At 39.4% G+C, this 20,957-nt stretch overlaps 1 protein-coding gene across 3 annotated transcripts in view; it reads right to left on the bottom strand.

Moving 5' to 3' along the window:
• Nucleotides 1-20,957, bottom strand: part of Atf6 (activating transcription factor 6) — a 169,856-nt gene that overhangs the window by 111,852 nt on the left and 37,047 nt on the right. For all 3 annotated transcript variants that reach the window (XM_087906157.1, XM_087906158.1, XM_087906159.1), the window contains exons 8-9: nt 10,851-11,036; nt 8,837-8,928 (exon numbers count right to left, since the gene is read on the bottom strand). In XM_087906157.1, coding sequence (XP_087762283.1) covers nt 8,837-8,928; nt 10,851-11,036 — 278 coding nt within the window. The remainder of the gene's footprint in view (nt 1-8,836; nt 8,929-10,850; nt 11,037-20,957) is intronic.

Below are 20,957 nucleotides of genomic sequence, written 5' to 3'. Positions count from 1 at the left end.
TGTTTGGGTTTTGTTTTCAATTAAAACCTCAGCTATGCATACAATGTAAGGGATGCAAGGAGAAGGGAAAAGACTAGTTGGAGTTGGGAAAGAGGGAAGGACATGCTTAAAGTATGATATACTTCAAATTTTAAACTATCTTTCTGAAGTAACTTCAGACTTACAAAGAATTACACAAGTAGTACCATAGCTCATATATACTTTCTCCAATGCCAATGTTAGTACAGTAAATAGTACAATGCAATGGTAATACAATAAGCAAACATAAGACACTGACTTACCTAGTGTCTGTCCTGCATACTCATAGCCACGCTGTCCTGCTAATTCCACTGTCAGCTCCAGCTCCGTGTACTATACTACTTGCCCGTATCTATTCATTCTCCATTCTCAGAATGGCCCTCTGCCTTTCCGTGACTTTCATGACCTCAATACTTTTGAAGACTCGGGTCATTTTGTACTATGTCCCTCATTTGGGTATTATCTGATCTTTTTAATGATTAAATTCAGAAAAATGCATCTAGGGACAAGTATTTCACAGACGTAGCAATTGCATTCTTTTCTGTGCATTCCATCAGGTGCCAGATGTCACATTACTGGTAATGTTACTCTAACCACTTGGTTATGATGGTATAACCTCAAGTCTTTTAACATCTCTCATGATTTCTACCTCTTGGCCTGTTACACTGCTTACTTTTCTTTGTATTTGTGGTGTATGCATGTGTGTGGAAGTGTGTGCAGCTGTGTGTAGACTCACCCTTGCAATGGGTGTATGCAGATCAGAGGTCAACCCCAAGTGTCTCCCTCAACAGAATTACTACCTTGTTTTTTGAGATAGAATCTCTCAGTGAATTTAGACTAGCTAGCCAGCAAGACCCTGCGGTCCACTGTGATCTGCCTGTCTCTGTTCACTTCCTTCTCTGGCTGTTACATGGTGCTGAGGACCCAAACTTGGGTGCAAAGGTAGTTGCTGTGAAATCTACCCACTGAGTCATCTTTCCAGTCCCTTTAGTTGGTCTAAGTTAGTTGGTGTTTTGCTTATTTTACCTTACTAATTATATCTAGTTTTCTTCAAAATGTTCTGATCAACTCTACCTTTCATCACTATTTAAATTTACTCTTTTATTTAATACATCTTATCTTTTGTAGATGATAATTCCAATACCCATAGCATCAAAGTCTGATTTCGTAGATTTTTTTTTTTTGAGACAGGGTCTCATATACTCCAGGTTGTCCTCTTAAGTTGCTATATAGCCAAGAATGACCTTGAACTTTAATCTTCTTTTCTCTACCTCCCAAATGCTAGGGTTATAGGAGTGTGGCACCATGCCTGGTTTGTGTGGCAGGTCCTTGGGTATGCTATCAACTGAGCTATACTCCCAGCCCAATCTTTTTTATTTTGAAACTTGGTCTTGCTAAGATGTCAGAGTTGGCCTTGAACTCACTCTGTAGCTCAAAACAGGCCTGGAACTTGTGATCTTCCTGTCTTGCCCTCCTGGTAGCTAACATTAGTCTTATACCACCAGGCTGGTTCATACAGGTTAGCCATTTCCTGCTGCCCAGAGTCTGTACTTTTATAGACCACCCAAACTGTGCTGACTCCTTCAATCTCAGGCCCAAAATAGCTAGATCCCTTCTTCACCATCCATAAAACACCAATAGGTTAGAAAAATTAATTCAGTTAAATTTGTTTATTTTCATTTTCTAAGCGTTGACTACTTAGTAACCCAAACCCTTCAACAGGGCCTGTTTCGTTACACATTATCTTTCACAAATTCTTTAACTTTAGATACAAAGTGTTTCTCTATTTCTATAAAGTATTTCTATATTCCAAATGCTTTCAGGAAATATTATTTGTGTGTGTGTGTGTGGGGGGGGGTGATCAAGACACGGTTTCTCTGTGTAGGCCTGGCTGTCCTAGAATTCACACTGTAGACCAAGCTGACCTTGAACTCAGAGAGATACGACTACTTTTGCCTCCTGAGTGCTGGGATTAAAGATATAAGCCACTATTGCCAGACCAGGGGGTATTTCTTAAGGTATATGTGGCAAATAGTTGTATTTGTCCACATGTGCCCATAACAATAAGGCACAAAAGGACTCATCTACACTGTATGTCTGAAATATTATTTTTACTATAGTATATGATCTCATCAAAAAGAGTTTAGGTTCCTAAATTTAAAATCTTTAGAAATCTCTTTTGTTTGGGCAAATTTAATTCAGTGATATTCAAGAAAATTCAGATTGAGCTCATAATCTGCACCAATTAAAATATAATACTAATTACTTAAAGATTCCTGCTGTTATTGTTTTAAAGACTTACTTATTTTATTTATACAAATGTTTTATTCCCATGTATGTCTACGCTTCATGCCTGAGGAAGATCCTCTGGAACTGGAGCTGTGGACAGTTGTGAGGAGCCATGTGGATAGTGGGAATTGAACCAGGCCCTCTATAAGAAAAAGTGTTCTTAATTACTGAGCCATTTTTCCTGCTATGCTACTTTTTTGTTTGTTTGTTTTATACGTTATGAGTGTGAGTGAGGTGTGTGTGTGTGTGTGTGTGTGTGTGTGTGTGTGTGTGTTTTACTGGGTTGTTCTAGAACTATCCTCTAGGTAGAACTGATAAGGGACATCTGGGACCTTTTTTCACCTCTGGCTGACTCCATCCAGCAGGTGAAGAGACTGCAAACAATGGAGCCAACAAAAAGACGCTCTTGAATAATGCAAACCCTAATTCTCAGCATCTGGTTAGGCAGCAGGTTTCAGTCTTGGAATCCCTGTTGTTTCTGGCTTTGATGCTTCCTGTCCTTGCCAGTCTTGTATAGGAGAAATAGTTCTCTGCTTTTATGAGTTTTGCAGTCAGTTTTGTCTTTTTCCTTCTTGGTATTTGGAGACATACCAAGTTGTTAAGAAACTTCTGTTTCCTCAAATCTTCCAGCTCTTCTTTGTTACTTTTCTTCAATTTAAGCTTTTAAACATATTTTAAAATTTGAAGTTCTTAATATTCCCACAGCCTGGCATTCTGTTCCTTAAGACTCAAGAAAAAGATCTTAGCTGGTTGTACTTCAGGATTTTCAAATATCTTAACTCTCTCTCATTCTTAAATTCCTTTCTTTGCTGGCATTTAACTCTTTTCTGAACCATTTTCTGTCTCTTCATTTCATAATTGATCCATCTACTATGGAAATGACATTCATTTGATGGCTGTGAAGATCATTAACTCATTTAAAATTTTTTATTCCAAATTTCTGTTGACCCAAAAGGACTTTCACAAAATGCTTCCTCTACCCCCATCCTTCCTTCTTACAGCATAATCTAATCTTCACTTGTTCACTGAATGCTATGCACAAAGCCTCCCAGGATTGAGTCTTTGCTTCAGTTTATTCAGGAATATGAATGTGATTTTATAAGAAGAAATTAAATATTTAGTGTCTTCCTGAGTTTCTGGCACAGAAATCATAAAACTCTTGCGATTTCCTGAGTGATGGGAAAATACCTTTATAAAAAACAAACAAGACAAACATCCCTTGCAGCCAAACCTGAAGAAAGCCAATCGCCAGGAAATTTCACAATGATTAGTGAGTGGAATTTTCAGTCTTATTCCCTACCTCCAAGGATAGGAAAGAGGCTGAAATTGAGTTAAATCACCAAAAATAGTTTAATCATCGCCTCCACAAACTCTAACCAGTAGGTCTGGAGAATTTCCAGGCTGGCAAGCACAAGAAGATGCTGGAGGAGAATCAACCTGCAGATGGCATGCCAGTTTCACACGCCTTCATCATATCTTAGCTTATGCATCTCATGGGAATTGTTTTTATGTGAACCAATAATAGCAAGAAAAATGTTTCACTGAGCTTTGTAAGTCACTCTAACAATTATTAGAGAATGAGCAATTGATAGCTTGTGTGCCCAAGACTGTGGCTGACGGCTGAAGGATGGAAGGGTCACCTAACACTAAGCCCTTAAACCTGTGGAGGCTTGTGTAAATGCTTAAAAGTCTGAGAACTGAGTCCAATAGAAGCATGCCAACTGATAGCCAAAAAATTAAGAAGAATGACATGTATGGAAAACCCATACATGTTGTTGTTGAGAGAAGTGGGTTTAAGAAAAACAGATGTTTATTTTCATTTCTAAATGCCTTTGTCATACATGGTATCTTCGCAGTTCTTCCACAGGCTACAGTTATTTACATGTCTGCTTCCCTTACTAGACTGTACTTTCATTCAGGCCTGCATTCCCTGCTCAGTGTCTGAACATAGTAAGCGACCTATAAATATTAGCTCATGTTCAACCTAACAGATGAACATGTACTGCATACAGACTCACAAGATGTGAGGGGCTGAAAGCACACACACTTTCCCAGAAACTGAACATGAACGAATGTGTATAAATGTCTGTGCTCTGGGATGAACACTGTTATTTCTACAAAAGAAAAGCAGTGAATTAGACGAGAGTTGAGACCTTAATGTAAGAAAATTATAAAGTAACATAAGGAAAAGTAAGACTTTAGCAAGTGGAAGAAAATGCCTATGATAAACTGTGTAACTGGTGGGAAATTGCTGAACAGACAATGCCAAGGATGTCAGTGCGGATGGTGTCTCAGATCACAGCTAAACTAGCAGAGTGAGCAGCAGGCCCTTCGGTTCTGAACTGGTGTGCACACCGGCACAGAAAGAGCCGTGAGTAAACGGATGAAAGATCTGTCAAGCAGACTGTGAATCAGTGCTAGATGTATGTCTTAATACATGCAAGTGGTTTACAGCAATTCATACAAGAAGGAAGATTTTTTTTAATCAAGACTGTAAGTAGTTTTTAAAAGGGGGCTACAACTAACAATTAGCTAAAGAATTTTTTTTACCCACTACTCCGAATTGTGCTGAGAATCTCATCCAGTCAAGCATTCTACTACCAAGCTACTCCTCCAACAGTTTTGAAGATCCTATTTCTAGTTCATTAGTACTATAGTATATATTTATTCAGCGACAACTACATGTCAGGCATTATTCAAGACACTAGAAATCAAGAGATAAAATTCTAATGTGGTCAGCAGTTAAAAAAAAAACAATGGCATCTTGAATTCTGCATACAAATGGATGGAAGTAGAAAACACTATCCTGAGTAAGGTAACCCAGAACCAAAAAAATTAATATGGTATGTACTCACTCATAAGTGGATACTAGCTATAAATAAAGTACATTAAGCCTATAGTTCATAATCCAAGAGAAGCTAAATAATAGGATGAACCCTAAGAAAAACATATATAGACCCACCTGGAAATTGGAAACAGACAAGATCACTTGACAAAATTGGGAACATAAGGGTGGGAGTGGGGCAGGTAGAAGGAAGGGGAGGGTTGAGGAGAACTTGAGGGAATGGGATAGTTGAGATGGACGAAGGACAGATATGAGAGCAAGGAAAGAGATATCTTCATTGAGGGAGCCATTATGGAGTTAGCAAGAACATCATCGTGAGTGAGATAACCCAGACCCAAAAAAAACGAATATGGTATGTTCTCACTCATAAGTGGATACGGATTAAAAAGGGGCAATAAGCCAATAGTTCACGATCCTAGAGAAACTAAAGTAAAAAGGTGAACCCAAAGAAAAACATATATAAGACCAACCTTGAAATTGAAATCAGCCAAAAATTTGGGAGCAGGGAAGCAAGGAGTAGAGGGGGGCAGAAAAGGGGGAATGGGGAGAACTTGAGGGAATGGGATGGTCAACATGGAGGAAGGACAGATATGAGAGCAAGGAAAGAGATTTCTTGATTGAGGGAGCCATTATGAAGTTAGCAAGAAACCTGGCTCTAGAAAAATGCCCAAGAACCCACAGGGATGAACCCAGCTGAAACCCTAAGCAATAGAGGAGAGGGTGTCTGAACTGACCTTACCCTGTAGTCTGACTGATGATTATCTTAAATATTACATAGAACCTTCGTCCAACAACAGAGGCAATGACCCACATCGGAGCACTGGACTGAGCTCCCAAGATCCAGCTGAAGAGTGGAAGGAGTGAGAGTATGAGCAAGGAATTCAAGACCATGAGGGGGTCATCCACTGAGACAGTTTGCTTGAACTAATGGTAGCTCATCAACTCCAACTGGACTGGGAGTGAACGAGCATGGGAAAAACCAAGCCCCTCAGAAGGGGGTTGACAGCTGGGGCAGACTGAGGGGCCACTGATAGTGACAATGGGATGTGTCTCTACTGCACATACCGGCTTCATGAGATCCTATTCTCTTTGGATGTAAATCTTGCTCAACCTAGACATAGTAGGGAGGGCCTTGAACTTTCCACAGGACGGGGGGCATGGCACTCCCTTAGGGTTGGAGGGGTGGTGGGGAGGGTCTGTAGAGGGAGAGAGAGGGGACTGGGAGGAGGAGAGGGAGTGGGAATTTGGATTGGTATTTTTTTAAGTAATAAAAAAGGGAAAAAATCTAATTAAAAAAAAGAGATAAAATTCTTTCAGGGAGCTGGATGTGGTAATGCACACCTTTAATGCCACCACTTAGGAGACAGACGCAGGTGAATCTCTGAGTTCAGGTCCCGTATGGTCTACAGACTGAGTTCCAGAACAGCCAGAGCTAAACATAGAACCCTGTCTTAAAAAACAAAAACACAAAGCAAAACAAACATCCTCAAGACCCAGCAATACCACTTTTGGGTATATAGCCAAAGGATGCTCAATCGTGCCACAATGGCAAGGGCTCACTATGTTCATAGCAGCATTGTTTGTCATAGCCAGAACCTGGAAACAATCTAAATGCCCCTTGACCGAAAAATGGATAAGGAAAATGTGGTACATTCACACAATGGAGTACTACACAACAGAAAAAAATGACATCTTGAATTTTGCAGGCAAATGGATGAAGCTAGAAAACATCATATTAAGTGAGAGAACCCTGATCCAGAAAAACAATTATCACATGTACTCACTCATAAGTGGTTTTTAAACATAAAGCAAAGAAACCTAGCCTACAAATCACCATCCCAGAGAACCTAGACAATGAGGACCCTAAGAGAGACATACATGGATCTAATCTACATGGGAAGTAGAAAAAGACAAGATCTCCTGAGTAAATTGGGAGCCTGGGGACCATGGGAGAGGGTTGAAGGGGAGGGTAGAGGAAAGAAGGAGAGCAGAGAAAAATGTGTAGCTCAACAAAAATCAATAAAAAAAAATAAAGAAAAGAGAAAAAACACAAAGCAAAACAAAACATAATTCTTGCAGGGAAAGAAGGAAAGTTAAGCTAATAGAAGTCACAGAGCTTGGGAGGAAAGGGAGCAGATTAGAAAACCAAAAGAAGGAAGAGGTGACAGTGGAGTAAGAACAGCAAGGAGAGAAAGATGTCCAAAAAGATCCTTGCGGGGAGGGGGCACTTGAGCTGATACTTAACAAAAAGTCTCTGAAGCACTGAAGGCCTTGGGAATAACACACAGGAAGACCTGACACTGCACCCACTTAGTGTATCTCAGGTTGGGCAAGGAAGCCAGCGTGACAGGGGTAAATAAAAACAGCTTTCTTCCCCGGAAGGTAAACATAACAAATAAAGAAAAACACCCCTAATATGCAGAATTAGAAAATACACAATGAAATGAACACTTCTTCCACCTGCCAGCAGGAGAGTAAATTAGTGCATTCTTTATGATACAGGATGATTTTATACACACACAGAGACTTGCAGACATGCACACCTATAAACAATTGGAAATGCTAGAAATGCCCAATCACAGGCTAAATATAGCACATGCTTTAAAAGGGCAGTCTAAGAAGTCTGAGGTACCCTAGGAAGCTTCGAACTCTGCAGCCTCAGCGAGCTTACTTACCTCACAAAACAGTATGATTTTTGTTCATCAATTTCAAACCTAGCACTACATCACAACACACTACATACAGAGAGACATGCGATCCTAGTGGTTTCTCATCAGGCAGACACCAATATTTGCATGAAAAAATATGAAACAATGCTACTTTTCTTCCATGTCACTACCATTTGAAGATTTGAACATGTAATTATGTAAACATGTAATGGTTTATGATTAAGTGGACAAATATTCAAAATCTGTTTTATTTAGTCTATAACTCAATAAATAGCAATGAATATAAGTTCTTTGCTATTCTTAGTAATTTTTAACTTTAATAATATAAGCTGGTTCCTAAGTCAAAAAATTTCTGAAATACGTCAAATAATAGTACCTATCTTTATTTCAAAAATTGGTGAAGTTATTAAAAGACAATGATATGCTAACATAATTAAAATAAGAAAGCACTTTGAATAACATGTACCTTTTTGTAAACATAATTTATTAAATTATATATGTATAAACACAAAGACAAAACCAAGTATATATACAAACTGAACTTTTCACTTTTTAAAAATATGTCATATGATTTATAAGCATACTTTTAACATAGTGATTATTCTGCTTGACATGCTTTTCCCATACTTCTCACATGGTAAACCAGTATCATAATTCAAGGTTTATATTATTCCCTGAGTATTTCCTTATCAATCAATCATTCAACAGAAAAATGTTCTGCTCATCTATGATATGCCATGATTAAGGAACTCATATTCCCAGCCATAGTCTACCAGCATCTGCTGCTCACACCAGCACTACCACACTCATCATGTCGAACTATCCCTTACCATGGCTCTCTTCCCAGCTCCATCGTGTGGCCTGTCAAATTTGTCTCCTGTCAAATTGTTCTTTACATATTTTGAGGTCTGATTTTTATTCAAAACAAAGGAGTTTTCTTCTTGCTTATGAGTAAATCTAAATAGTAACAAATAACTAGCATTTAAACTTTAGTACTCATGTCTTGTATACTCACCTCATGGGGCCATAGTTCAGCACTATAAATGCCAATACAATCATCACACAGACAGCTCTTCGCTTTGGACTGGGGACTTTAAGCCTCTGGTTCTAAGGGAAATAAAATAGGATGAAACTACAAGTCAGCATTACAAAGAGCAATAACTAAGAGGCCTCCTTTTTTACAAGGTGTATGAATACTTTTTCTCATAAAAAAATAGTGAAAATAAAAATAAAAGACCTCAAAGGTAAAGAAATGGTAGTTCACAGAAGACTAAAGTCTTCCACATTCCCTTTTCCAACAAAGGAAAGAATTTAAAGAACAAAAACGGCACAGCATTTAGCTTTGTATTCTGTTGGTCCTGAGAATTCTGAGGCTTCTGTCACTTGTCTCCCTTCACCAACAAACTAGCGCGTTCTCACACTCAGGAGCAAGACAGCAAGCACAGAGTGAGAATCAGCACTCAGCGGGCATCCAGTGGCTCAGGACTACAATGCTGTGTTTCACAAACATAACAGAAATAAATGTCTCTGAGACCATCATGGCAAGAGAAAGCAAAGGAACATGATGGGGTCAAGTGGACAAAGATTCAAAACACATTTTATTTTGCATTATTTCCTTTTTTAAAGGGGAAAATAAAATGAGTTAAAATGGAGTTACCCTACAATGATGCAACAAGGCCCCTATTAGACACCACAGACGAACAAAAATCCCAGTGCCAGAAATGGGTTACTTTTGGAGTCACTGACCAGTGAAATTCTATAGACTGTGCACACCCAGGACAAACCACACCCTTGCAGGGGAGGGAAGCTGGTACAAAGCTCTCCTCTCAGCTGAGGGGCTGACAGCACTTGTTAGCTGCTGTGGGAGGGAGAGTCAGTGTTTTGTAAGAAGGTAGCCCTGGTACTTTTGCCACGCTCCAGTCACATACCCAAGTACATCTAGGCAGCACAAATTGGTCCATCTCAGTTTTTAACAAGAGAACACAAAGCTGGATGGGGAGGGCAGGTGGGATCTGGGAAGAGTTAGAGATAGGAGGGCTGGTATGACCAGAGCACATAGTACGAAATTCTCAAAGAATTAGTAAAGATAGAAAACAAGGGAAAGACCAGTTCTGTGTGAATTTCCACATCTATAATCCCAATACAAATTGAAATTCAACCTAGTGAACACGTAAGTCCCAGATCAGTTAGGGCTATATAGTAAAACTTTGCCTCAAAAATAACAAAAAAATTAAATTTAAAAATATTGAAAGAATACTAATAAAAAGAATGAGCTGGCAGGATTGTTCAGGAACCTCAATGTGATTCACCTGGTCCAAAAAGATAAAAAGCTGGCGTTGTGCTCGCATCTTTAATTCCAACACTCAGGAAGTAGAGGCAAATAAATCTGGGTGAGTTCAAGGCCAGCCTGGTCTACATAGTGAGTTCCAGGACAGCCATGGCCTATAAAGTGAGTCTAAAAAACTAAGAAGAAAAACTGGGGCCTTGTCTAAAAAAAAACTAAGAAGAGAAAAAGAAAGACAAATTACTAAAGTAATTGTTTGGAAGAAACCCAAGAAAAGCAGATAGTGTTTGTATGGAGATGAAGAAGGACAATTCAAAAAGTCACCTTTCAATGGTTTTGGTGTAGCCCTGGGCTAGAAGGCTTGCTCAGCATGCTGGAGGCTCTGGACTCGATTCTCAGGTCCCAGGAGAAAAATATCTTCAAAAGATCATTGTTGTAATTTTTTCCTACCATAAATGTTTTGTGCTTATTGCACCCCCATTTTCTCAGCACTACTATTTTATATTATTTAAAAAGTGGTTATCAATTTAATTATCAAAAATAAAAAGAAAGTCAAGCCAGAAAGAGGTGGCTCACGCCTTTAATCCCAGCACTTGGGAAGCAGAGGCAAATGCAAGGCCAGCCTGATCTACAAAGTGAGTTTTGGTAGAGCCAGAGATGTTACACAGAGAAACCCTGTCTTGAAAAACTAAAAGAAAAAAGGTCAGTTTAGCCCCACCTCAGTCAGCTGCACACGAGCACGCACCTCTGACACCACCTCGTCCAGCTGTCGCTTCAGGGACCCATTCTCCTTCTTCAGCTGCTCATTCTCTGAAAGGGCAGCCTTCAACCTGGCCTCCAGTCCCAGCATATACTCCTTCTTCTTCTTGCGTGACTGACAAGCAGACTCACGATTTTTTATCATCCGTTGCTGTCTCCTTAGTACAGCAATCTAGGAAAAGTTACACCAAATCATTGTACTGGTTTTGGGACAACATCAAAATATCAAAACCTACTGATTTTTCAATTTATTTCTAAACAACTTTGGTCAAAATATACATTAGTAGTTATCTAAAACACGTTTAAAATATACTGCTCAAATTAAGTAAGCTCAGGTCAAATGAGTAAAAAGGTTTTCTCAAACCTGTTGCTGAGGTTTTCTGAAGCACAGTGCTGAGCATCTAACTTGCCGTTTAGAAAGGCCCCCAGAAAGTGCCTCAAAGGAGCTATGTGAGGTAGCTCACACCGAAAATTCCAGGATCCCAGGGTTGCAGCATTAGGAAGGTTGAGAAGCACTGCAAAACCATTGCTGGGTTACTTAATCTAATACCATGGGCACAGTTGTTACTCTGTAACAAAGTTCTAGACATTTTTAGTGTGGGTGCAACTTTCTGTTTCTATTTTCTACCTCAGAATGTTGAATCCATACATGCAAATTCAACGTATATGAAGGGCCAAATACCCATGCTGATTTAATCACCATTGCTGGTTTAAAATTAATTGACTAAATTCTCAAACCCTAGATTCAATTACTCAGAAGATTACTTCTCATGTAGAGTTGGTATCAGTACCATTCCTCAGTAATATGTATCTCTCAAAATACACAGAAGCCAGGCTTGGTGGGACACACCTGCAATCCCAGCATTCTAGACTACAAGCAGAAGGACTGCTACTTCAGAGTCAGTCTGGGCCATATGAGAGACTGTCTCAAACCAAAAACACAAATAAGAACAATAACAGCAAACCTATGAAGATATCATTATTTTTTATTCTCTATAATTTACTGCCTCTTCCAATCCTTCACTCACCAAAAGTGTATTGAGTAAATGTTAATGACCAAGTTTATTTCAACGCAAATATTTTGTTGTTCTCTATTTCTGTTGTCCACCCTCCTAAACAGGCATCCATAAATACATCACAGACTACTGCAGCAGACTCCTAGCCATGTGGGTTATCTTCTAGCCCATCCTGCCTACCAGTTGTAAACTCCGCAAAATATTTTTGCCTTGTTGGCACTGTGCTGCAAGAACCAGCTAGTCAGTTAACTATCCTAACTACCCATTTTCACTTTCACCTTCTTCACTGTGCACTCACTACCTAACCATGCCTTCTCCTTAACTCCAGCCTCTGCTCCATAACCTCCACAATATTTTTCCATTTGTATCCGTACTGTTTATTCCCACTTAATGTCGTCTCCTCCACTAACCTATTTCTAAAGTCCTCACCTCTTCAATTATTCTCATCTAATTTTTTATTTTCTCTGAATATTTTGTAGTCTTATAATTTGGAAGACACAGCAAAATATTCCAATGACTTCAGTTGTTTCAACAATGCTAACTATCTTTCTTTCATTTATATTTTAGACTTTAAAAACTAAAGTCATATCTGATACTATTTTTGTTTAATAACCAAAAATATCTACCATTATCACACTTAATTTTTTGTTACATTTTTTTTTAAAAAATACAATCTGTTACATAATTAGCCTAATTTTATTTGGATAGCTGGTAAGAAAGTAATCCCCCCCAAAAAAAAAGACCCTCCAAAGAACAATATTAACTTCATTAGGCTATATACATAGATGGATGAGTTACTGATGTCTATGTGTTTCTCAATGGACTTTTTAAAACGTCCTACTACGGGTGCATCACAGCTCCATCAGTAAACCAATTACACAGTTTCAGATGAGTGCCTTTTAAGACAACTGTCGTGGTTAGAGTTTCTTCTGCTATGATAAACACCATGACCAAAACCCACTTGAAGAGGACAGGATTTGTTTCATATTACAGTTTGTGGTCCAGCATCCAGGGAACTCAGGGAAGAACTCAAGGCAGGCTCAAAGAGACTGAAGCGGCTACATGTCACAGAGCCTGGACAGGTCTGCGCTGGGTCCTCTGCATTTCTGCTATGGTTGTGTACCTTGGTGCTCCTGTGGGACTCCTAAAAGTGTGAGTGGGCGCTGTCTCTGACTCTTTTGCCAGCTTTTGGGACCCTTTTCCTCCTACTGAGTTGCCTTGCCCAGCCTTGAGATGAGGGTTACTGCCTGGTCTTATTGTATCTTGTTATGCCATGTTTGATTGATGTCCCTAGGAGACCTGCTCTTTTCTGATGGGGAGAAGCGGAGAAAGAGGATCTGTGAGGGAGGGGGTGATGGGAGGGGTAGAGGAAAGGGAAGCTGTGGGTGGAATGTATTGTACAAGAAAATAATAAATTTTTAAAATTTTTATAAGCATACATTTATTTTGAAAATTATTGTATAAAAGAATATGCAATTAAGAGTTGCACAAATACGTTTGGGGTTAAAAAATACTCAAAGCAGGAATCTAGAGTCAGGAACTGATGAGAAGACCATAGAATTTTCTCAGCCTGCTTTTTTATAGCACCCAGGACTATCAGCCCAGGGTTGGCACCACCCACAATGGGCTGGGTCCTTCCACATCAATCACTAAGAAAATAGACCCCTGCCTTGCCCAATCTCATGGGGGCATTTTCTCAATTGAGGTCCCCTCTTCCAAAATAAACCTATCTTGTGTCAAGTGGACATAAAAACTAGCCAGCACACTATAATAGCAAACTTATAGCTTCCCAAATACTGTATTTCCTAGCAACAGCGGTAAACTATAACTAAATAATCTCCCAGCATCAAATACTGTCTATCATCTTTAGTCAGGACACACAAAGAAACACATTCCATGAGTTGTCAAAAAAGAAAGCTTTTTTTTTCACTTTTAACTAAAACTCCACAAGGAAGGCTGATCTTACATACCTGCCATCGCAGTAGTTCCCAGTTCTGTCTGTCTCTAGAACTGGTTTTGTTATTAGTCCCAAGCAGCATAACAAGTGCTTCCACTATGACGACTGTCAAGGTACCAAATATACACAGACAGACAGAGCAAGGGGAAGGGGGGGGGAGGGAGCAAACCCATGACAAATTGATTACTCATCAGTTTCAAACACTTTGAAACAATCAGGACAACGCCACTTTGTTCCCGTGAGCTTCAGCTTCAGGCAGCTTCACTTTTCCTGGGAAAGCCGATGTCCATACTTAACACTAGAGTGCTGAAGTGCATGGAACACGGAGCAAACACATAAAGGGGAAGGTTCCCAGATGGAAGAATTTATACTAAAAGTTAGATAAAAGGCAACTTTAAAGGCTAATTAATCTATGGAATTTAGGGAGGCTTACAGATGGTATACCATTTAATAAATTTCAAGCAAGGATTAGGCATTTCTATAAACAGAAAAGGCACCTGCACATTATACACAGCATGAAGATCTCAAAGGCTGTCAACCCACATGCCTCCGTCTAAAAAAAAAAAAAAATGAAAACCACCTGTGGCCAAATAGTCTGTTTTTCTCATAGAAAAAGATCCATTGTAACAGTTCTGAAAATATTCAGCCTTACAATAAAAGCAAAGTAAAAACTGTGTAAATAAATGAAATGTGCTAGAGTCAAAAAATACAGGGCTGCTACTCTATATCTCAGCCAGTGTCTTTAGCTATCTGAATACATAATATTAAATTATGCTTCTTAGACCAAAAAGAACATAAAAATAATTTTTAGACTAAGCATACACACACCCTGGTGTTCTTGAGGAGAGTATTTGCTTTCGTTTTGTTAAAATTCCCTCGGGTATACTGACGTTTTTGCACATATGCTGCATCAGAATCATTCCCAGACAGGAAGAACGGCAGCATAATATAATCGCTATTTGTTCAATTACTATGGATTTCCAGGTTCCTTTAAGGAAAGCATAATCAAGCCAAGCATTATAGCATACACCTGTAATCCCAGCACTTGAGAAGCAGACGAGAATTGTGAGTTCAGGGTCAGCCTGGTCTACAGAGCAGGTTTCAAGCTAGTCAGGGTTACACAATAAGACTATGTCTCAAAAACAAAGTAAAACAAAAATAGTTAATAAATAAAATGTCTCATTTGAACCACTGTTAGAGAATAGACAAATCAAGGCATGAGTAAAGGTCAGCTGACTTCAAACCTCTTGGAACTTATTTAGTAGCTCCACCAGGCTTTCATGGACCACAGCCCACACAAAGGGCTGGCATCATAGCATGGATGATGTACTGTTTGGCTACTCGAATTATGTGCTGTCTAGAAACAGAAACTTATGGAACTGCCTATGTCTGGAAGCTAGCTCACCACTGTTAGCCTTCTGTACAAACATGAAACTGAAAAACTGCCCCATTGAGGCACATCAGATGGCTTAAAAGACCAAAATGGGCCAACGGGTAGCCCGCTCCTGCTGCTGAGCATCCTGCCTTCAGAGGTCTCTCTCATCAAGCACCACGCCTTGGAAAAAGAATAAAGAATTGAAAGGAAAGATCCACAGCTGCAAAGGATTCACCCATTAGTGCCACTGTACTATGAAGTGTGGTGTTTTCCTTATAAAATAAACATTTATTTGCATACAAGAGACTCATGTAAAAGGAAACTTTCACAAATGACTAAATTCCTTTTGAAACTTGGGTCAATTTAAAAGGCAAAGCTTCAAAACTGCCCACATTTTGTTTTTAATATTAAAAGATTTACCAACTGATAAATACTTTATTTAAAACCCCTTGACAAACAAAATGATTTTTAGAGCCTTAAGTCTAAGATACTGCTAAAAAAAAAAAAAAGAGCTGCAAACACTATAAACTACAGCAGGATGAGAGTGGGTACTTCTATGCTTACAAACACATTCGAACATCTCAGGCAAGCTCAGTCCAGAACAACAACAGCACGTGGTCAGAGAACAACTCTGTTATTGGGGAATATTATTTTTAGGTGTGTGACTTTTGTTTATGCTGTATTTGTTTAACTCTGTGAAGCTGTGTTGCTGTGCCTGTCTAAAATACCTGATGGTCCTAATAAAGTGATGAACGGCCAATAGCAAGGCAGAAGCAAAAATAGGCAGGGCTAGCAGGCAGAGCAGAAATAGAAGGAGACATCTAGGAGGAAAAATGAGGAGGAGCAAGGAGAGAACAAGGAGAGGAGAACATCAGGGACCAGCCACCCAGTTACACAGCAAGCCATGGAGAAAGAAGTAAATAAAGGTACATGATGTGAGATTCCCTTCTGTATGCTGTGATTACCATTAATGAATAAAGAAACTGCTTTGAACCTATAACAGGGTAGAACTTAGGCGGGGAAAGCTAGGCTGAATGCTGGGGGAAAGAGGGCAGAGTCAGAGAGAAGCCATTGGAGCTGCTGCTGGAGACAGACATGTTGAAACTTTGCTGGTAGGCCACAATCTCATGGTGATGCACAGATTAATGGAGATGGGTTAAATTAAGATGTAAGAGTTAGCAAATGAGAAGCTAAAGCTAATGGGCCAACCAGTGATTTAAATAATATAGTTTGTGTGATTATTTTGAGTCTGAGCTGCCAGGTGGTCGGGAAACTAACGGCCTCCTTACAACAGGATACATCAATAGAGAAAGATAAAAGTTCAGAGACAAAAGGTAGTCAGGACAATTTAAGAAAAGCTGACAAAAAAAACTAATCAAGCTAAGGTCAGGCATTCATAACTAAGAATAAGCCTCCATGTGTAATTTATTTGGGAGCTGGGTGGTGGGCCCCCCAAAAAGCCAAGAGTAAAATATCCCACAGCACTCTGTGGAGTGGGTTCTCCTCTAACCTTCATGGATTCCAGAATCAGACGTAGGACTCAGGTCACCAGGCTTGTGCAAGTGCTAAGCCCACTGAGCTAAGTCACTGACCTAGACTGGTTTTTTGAATTAGATTGATGATTCCACAGCTCTGTAAATAAATGTGAAACTACTAATGTACTCTTCAAAACAAGAGTAGAGCTCGGGGTAGAGGAGCACTTCACTAACATGTCTAGGGCTCTGGGTTCAATCTCTAATGCAGAAGGGGAAAATCGTATTGTATATGCATTATCTCAATGGAGTTGTTTTAAAAAATAACATATGAACTTGTTAATCAAACACAACAAGAAACTACAAAGAATTATGTGAGGAAATCCTGGCACTCAGGAGATAGAGACAGAATTCAGGAATTCAAAGCCAACCTTGGCTATATAGTAAGTACTCAGCCAGCCTGGGCTACATGACATCTTACCTTAAAAAAAAAAAAAAGGAAGAGAGAAATCGTACCAAGAAAACAGTGACATACAGAGATTAGGATGTCATTTGGTAAACTCTATCAAAACTGAGACAGCACCTATCTTCTGTCCCTGCAATTCCAATTTCAGAAAGTCCTCAGATATACTCGCACAGACACAAAGTAAAGTTGTACCAAGATATTCAAAGGAAGACTGTCCACAAAGAAAAGACTACAAAAAATGTAAATTATGGAACCTCTATGAAATAGACTCCCATTCAGCTTTTCTTAAAGTGCATTTATTTTTTTAAGATTTACTTATTTTTATTTCGTGTGTGGCTGTTTTGCCTCCATGATTATTTATGCACTATGTGCATGCAGTGCCCACGGAAGCCAGAAAATGGAATTGGATCCCCTGGAACTAGAGTTACAGGCAACTATGAGCCACCGTGTTGGTAATGAGAGTCGAATCAAGGTCTTCTGGGAGAGCAGCCAGTGCTCTTAACCACTGAGCCATCTCCATCCCCTACCTTTCAGCTTTAAGTACTGGGAAAATCTCCAAGATATATTAAGTAAGAAAAGCAAGTGTGTGTGTGTGTGTGTGTGTGTGTGTGTGTGTGTGTGAGAGAGAGAGAGAGAGAGAGAGAGAGAGAGAGAGCTTTTACAGTAAAAGCTGTAAGTATGTGCATATTAAAGAGCCACCTCAGGACAGATAGACACAAAACTAGGGAAGCTGATTTTGAACAGAGGCGCTGACTGTCAAAGCAATGTGTTCCTACAGTAAACCCCAAGGTAAGACTGTAGGGATCTGAGAAAAGAGGGGATAAATATTCAGTTATTTCGGATATAAGTCAGGATCCTTTTAAATAATTAATTACTAGCTTTATCAAGATGGCAAACAGAAAGACATAAAGAACACTAAATTTAGCCGAGCATGGTGGTGCACTCCTTTAATCCTAGCACTAGGGAAACAGAAGCAGGCAGACCTGTGAGTTCAAGGCCAAATTGGTCTACATACCAAGTACCAGGCCAGCCAGGAATGCACAGTGAGACCCTGTCTCTAAACAACAAGACCACTAAAGCTGACACAACATGAATCCATGACAATGCAGAACATGGGGGTAGGGGCTGTTTGTTGACCTTCCCAAAGTCATTGCAACCATAAATTAGATTTAATTTCCAAAATCCTTATTCAAGAAAAATTTTTAGACGTACCAAAATTCCATTTAAGAGAAACTTTAACAAAACATAATTTTCTTTTATTTGCAGTCACTGGTAGTAGCAAAGCCAAAACCTAGTCAGCACACAGTGACTTTTTCCTTCTAAAATCTGGACAACTTCTGAGAAGCACCAGATCTTTCCTACTGAAATTGTCCTGACAGATTCCTTGACTTTGCAGCCTAAAGAAATACCATGATCTCGGTGTTCACTCTGTTAAAAGCATTTAGTTGCTAAAAAAATTGTCTCCTCATTCTTTCTCTTCTTCCATCTAAGACAGCTGTAGGATCAAAGGAGGTTCAACTCCCATTTAGTTCTAAGAGAGGACCTTGGCTGTTTAGTGTCTGGAGTTTAGCTTTTTTTCTGAAAAGGAACACAGGTCACTGTCACTTTACACTGCAAATAGATTTTTATAGCATCATATTCTTTTGAAAGACAGGCTGCTGGGGTCTCTCTTGAGTTTTGTTCCTATACGTCTTCTGACTACAGGCTAAGTATGCAAAGTTATAACCACCTGGTGGGTGGGTATCAAGGCCATTTTTGGGGGTTAGGCTCCCAACAAGCAACTTTGAAAAAAGAGGTAAAGAGTACCTCTGGAAAAGAAGGGACTTCCTGCTTGTTTTAAAATTGAAAGATTCCCCAAGTTCACATCTGTCCACTGGATGAAAAGGAACAGTGTGTGCAAGCGTATCCACTTGGGGTCCCATCACATCACCTCCATGTTCACAAACCTAGTACCCTCTTTTTCATGATGGTTCTGTGGACCTGACCCAGGAAGCTCCAAAAAATAGTCCTCTTGGAAGGCGGGTATCGAGGTCTCTAGTCAAAGATTGGAAAAGTGTGCAAGGTGACAAACAGTTCAATAGATATTCCATGGGATGGATGGGTAGGCAGAAAAAAATGGCCAGGACCTCCTCAATAGAGTCAGTGCTTCTCATTCAACCTCCCCTTAGTTCTTTTCTAATTCGTGATCATTTCCTTTCCATTGTTTCAGCCTACGCATTTCATTAAGTCTTAGCTCTTCCTTGGCCCACTACAGAATATATAGAATAATTTCACATTTTTCATGGTCCTTTATCCCAATAACTCAAATAATATAATTTTAAAACCGTAAACTAGGGTCATCACAGTTCATGAACTGTTGAAATGGTGATGAGAAGAGATGGAAATAATAAGGGTAACACGGACTTAAACAGCAAGTTTTCAAGCTCATAACTTGACCCCTGGCCGTGTTCAACTCCCCTTCAAAGAAGGATAAGCATGCTCTCTATCAAGCCACCTTTTTAACTCCATGATTGCATTTATTAACAGACTACATAGAGAATGTCTACACTAAAATAAAATGTCTACTTTTTCCATCAGGATCAGAGCCAAACCAAATTGTACTTCCTAAAAGTGTAGGTAAGTTTTCCAAGAGTTAAACATAACAGATTTACCAGCAAAAAGCAAGAAGACTGAAATTATAATTTGAACCAGGCAAACTGTTTCATAACAGAAAATGTGGCACTTACTGCCGTCTGCAGAATATGGTATGCTAGAAACGCTACTTATGGCAGCAGCAGGCCTAGAGAAGGAAGCCTGCCAAACAAAAGAATTCAAAACAGGTAGGGGAAAGTAGCCATGTCAGCATCACAAAACCACAAAAGATTGATACATTTTTTTTTTTCTGAATTACAACCTCTTCGCCATTTGGTCTAAAAGCACAAAAATTATATGAAAAATCAAATTGGAGGGGGTACATTTTGAATCAAGACTGTATCTACATTAATTAAAATTTAATGAGACTTTTAAAAAGATGTACATTACTAACACAGAGACTGTTCCAGTGGGCCACAGTCTTCTCTACAGCTCCTGCTAGAACAGATTTTCTTGGGGTTCCTTAGGTGGGTTGGCCAGCTGATAGGACAGACTAATGCTTTTCTACTTTATATAAATATGAAAAACTCATACTGAAAAGTCTTGACTGAGTTACTATGTGGTGGTTTAGATAAGAATGGCCCTCATAGGCTCATATATTTGAATCCTTTGTCACCCGTAAGTAGCACTATTTGAGAAGGATTAGGAGGTATGGCCTTATGGAAATGGGCTTCCAGGTTTCAAAAGCCCATGCTAGACCCAGTCCCCTGTCTCATTTTGGGTCAGGATGTAGCCCTCAGCTACTTCTTCAGAACCACACTTGCATGTTACCAGGCTCCCCATCATGACAATAATGGACTAGACCTGTGAAACTGTAAACAAGTCCCCAATTAAATGCTTTCTCTTATAAGGGCTGCCTTTGTCATGGTGTCTCTTCACGGCAATACAAGAGTGCCTAAGACATCCTGATATGCTAGTTTGGTGAAAATGGCACAAAAAAACCTCAATGCAGGCTGACTAGAAAGTCATTCTAATAATCTTTAGGTTTCTTACATTCCACACAGGCTACATTAATCTTTCTTTTATAATTCTATCCGTTCTAAATTCTAAAAGTTGACTAGCCCATAAATACTGCTAGCAATAAAAGATAACACTCATCAGTACAATACATTCTTATCTCAAACTTCCTCCAGTTCCTCAGTGTTAACTGAGACTCTGTCAACAAGTTACTCAAAC

Source organism: Myodes glareolus, chromosome 5 (genome assembly GCF_982192425.1).
Source record: "Myodes glareolus chromosome 5, mMyoGla1.1, whole genome shotgun sequence".
Taxonomy (NCBI): domain Eukaryota; kingdom Metazoa; phylum Chordata; class Mammalia; order Rodentia; family Cricetidae; genus Myodes; species Myodes glareolus.
The sequence above is the reverse complement of the archived record's forward strand: the minus strand, read 5'-3'. Positions and strand labels throughout refer to the sequence as shown.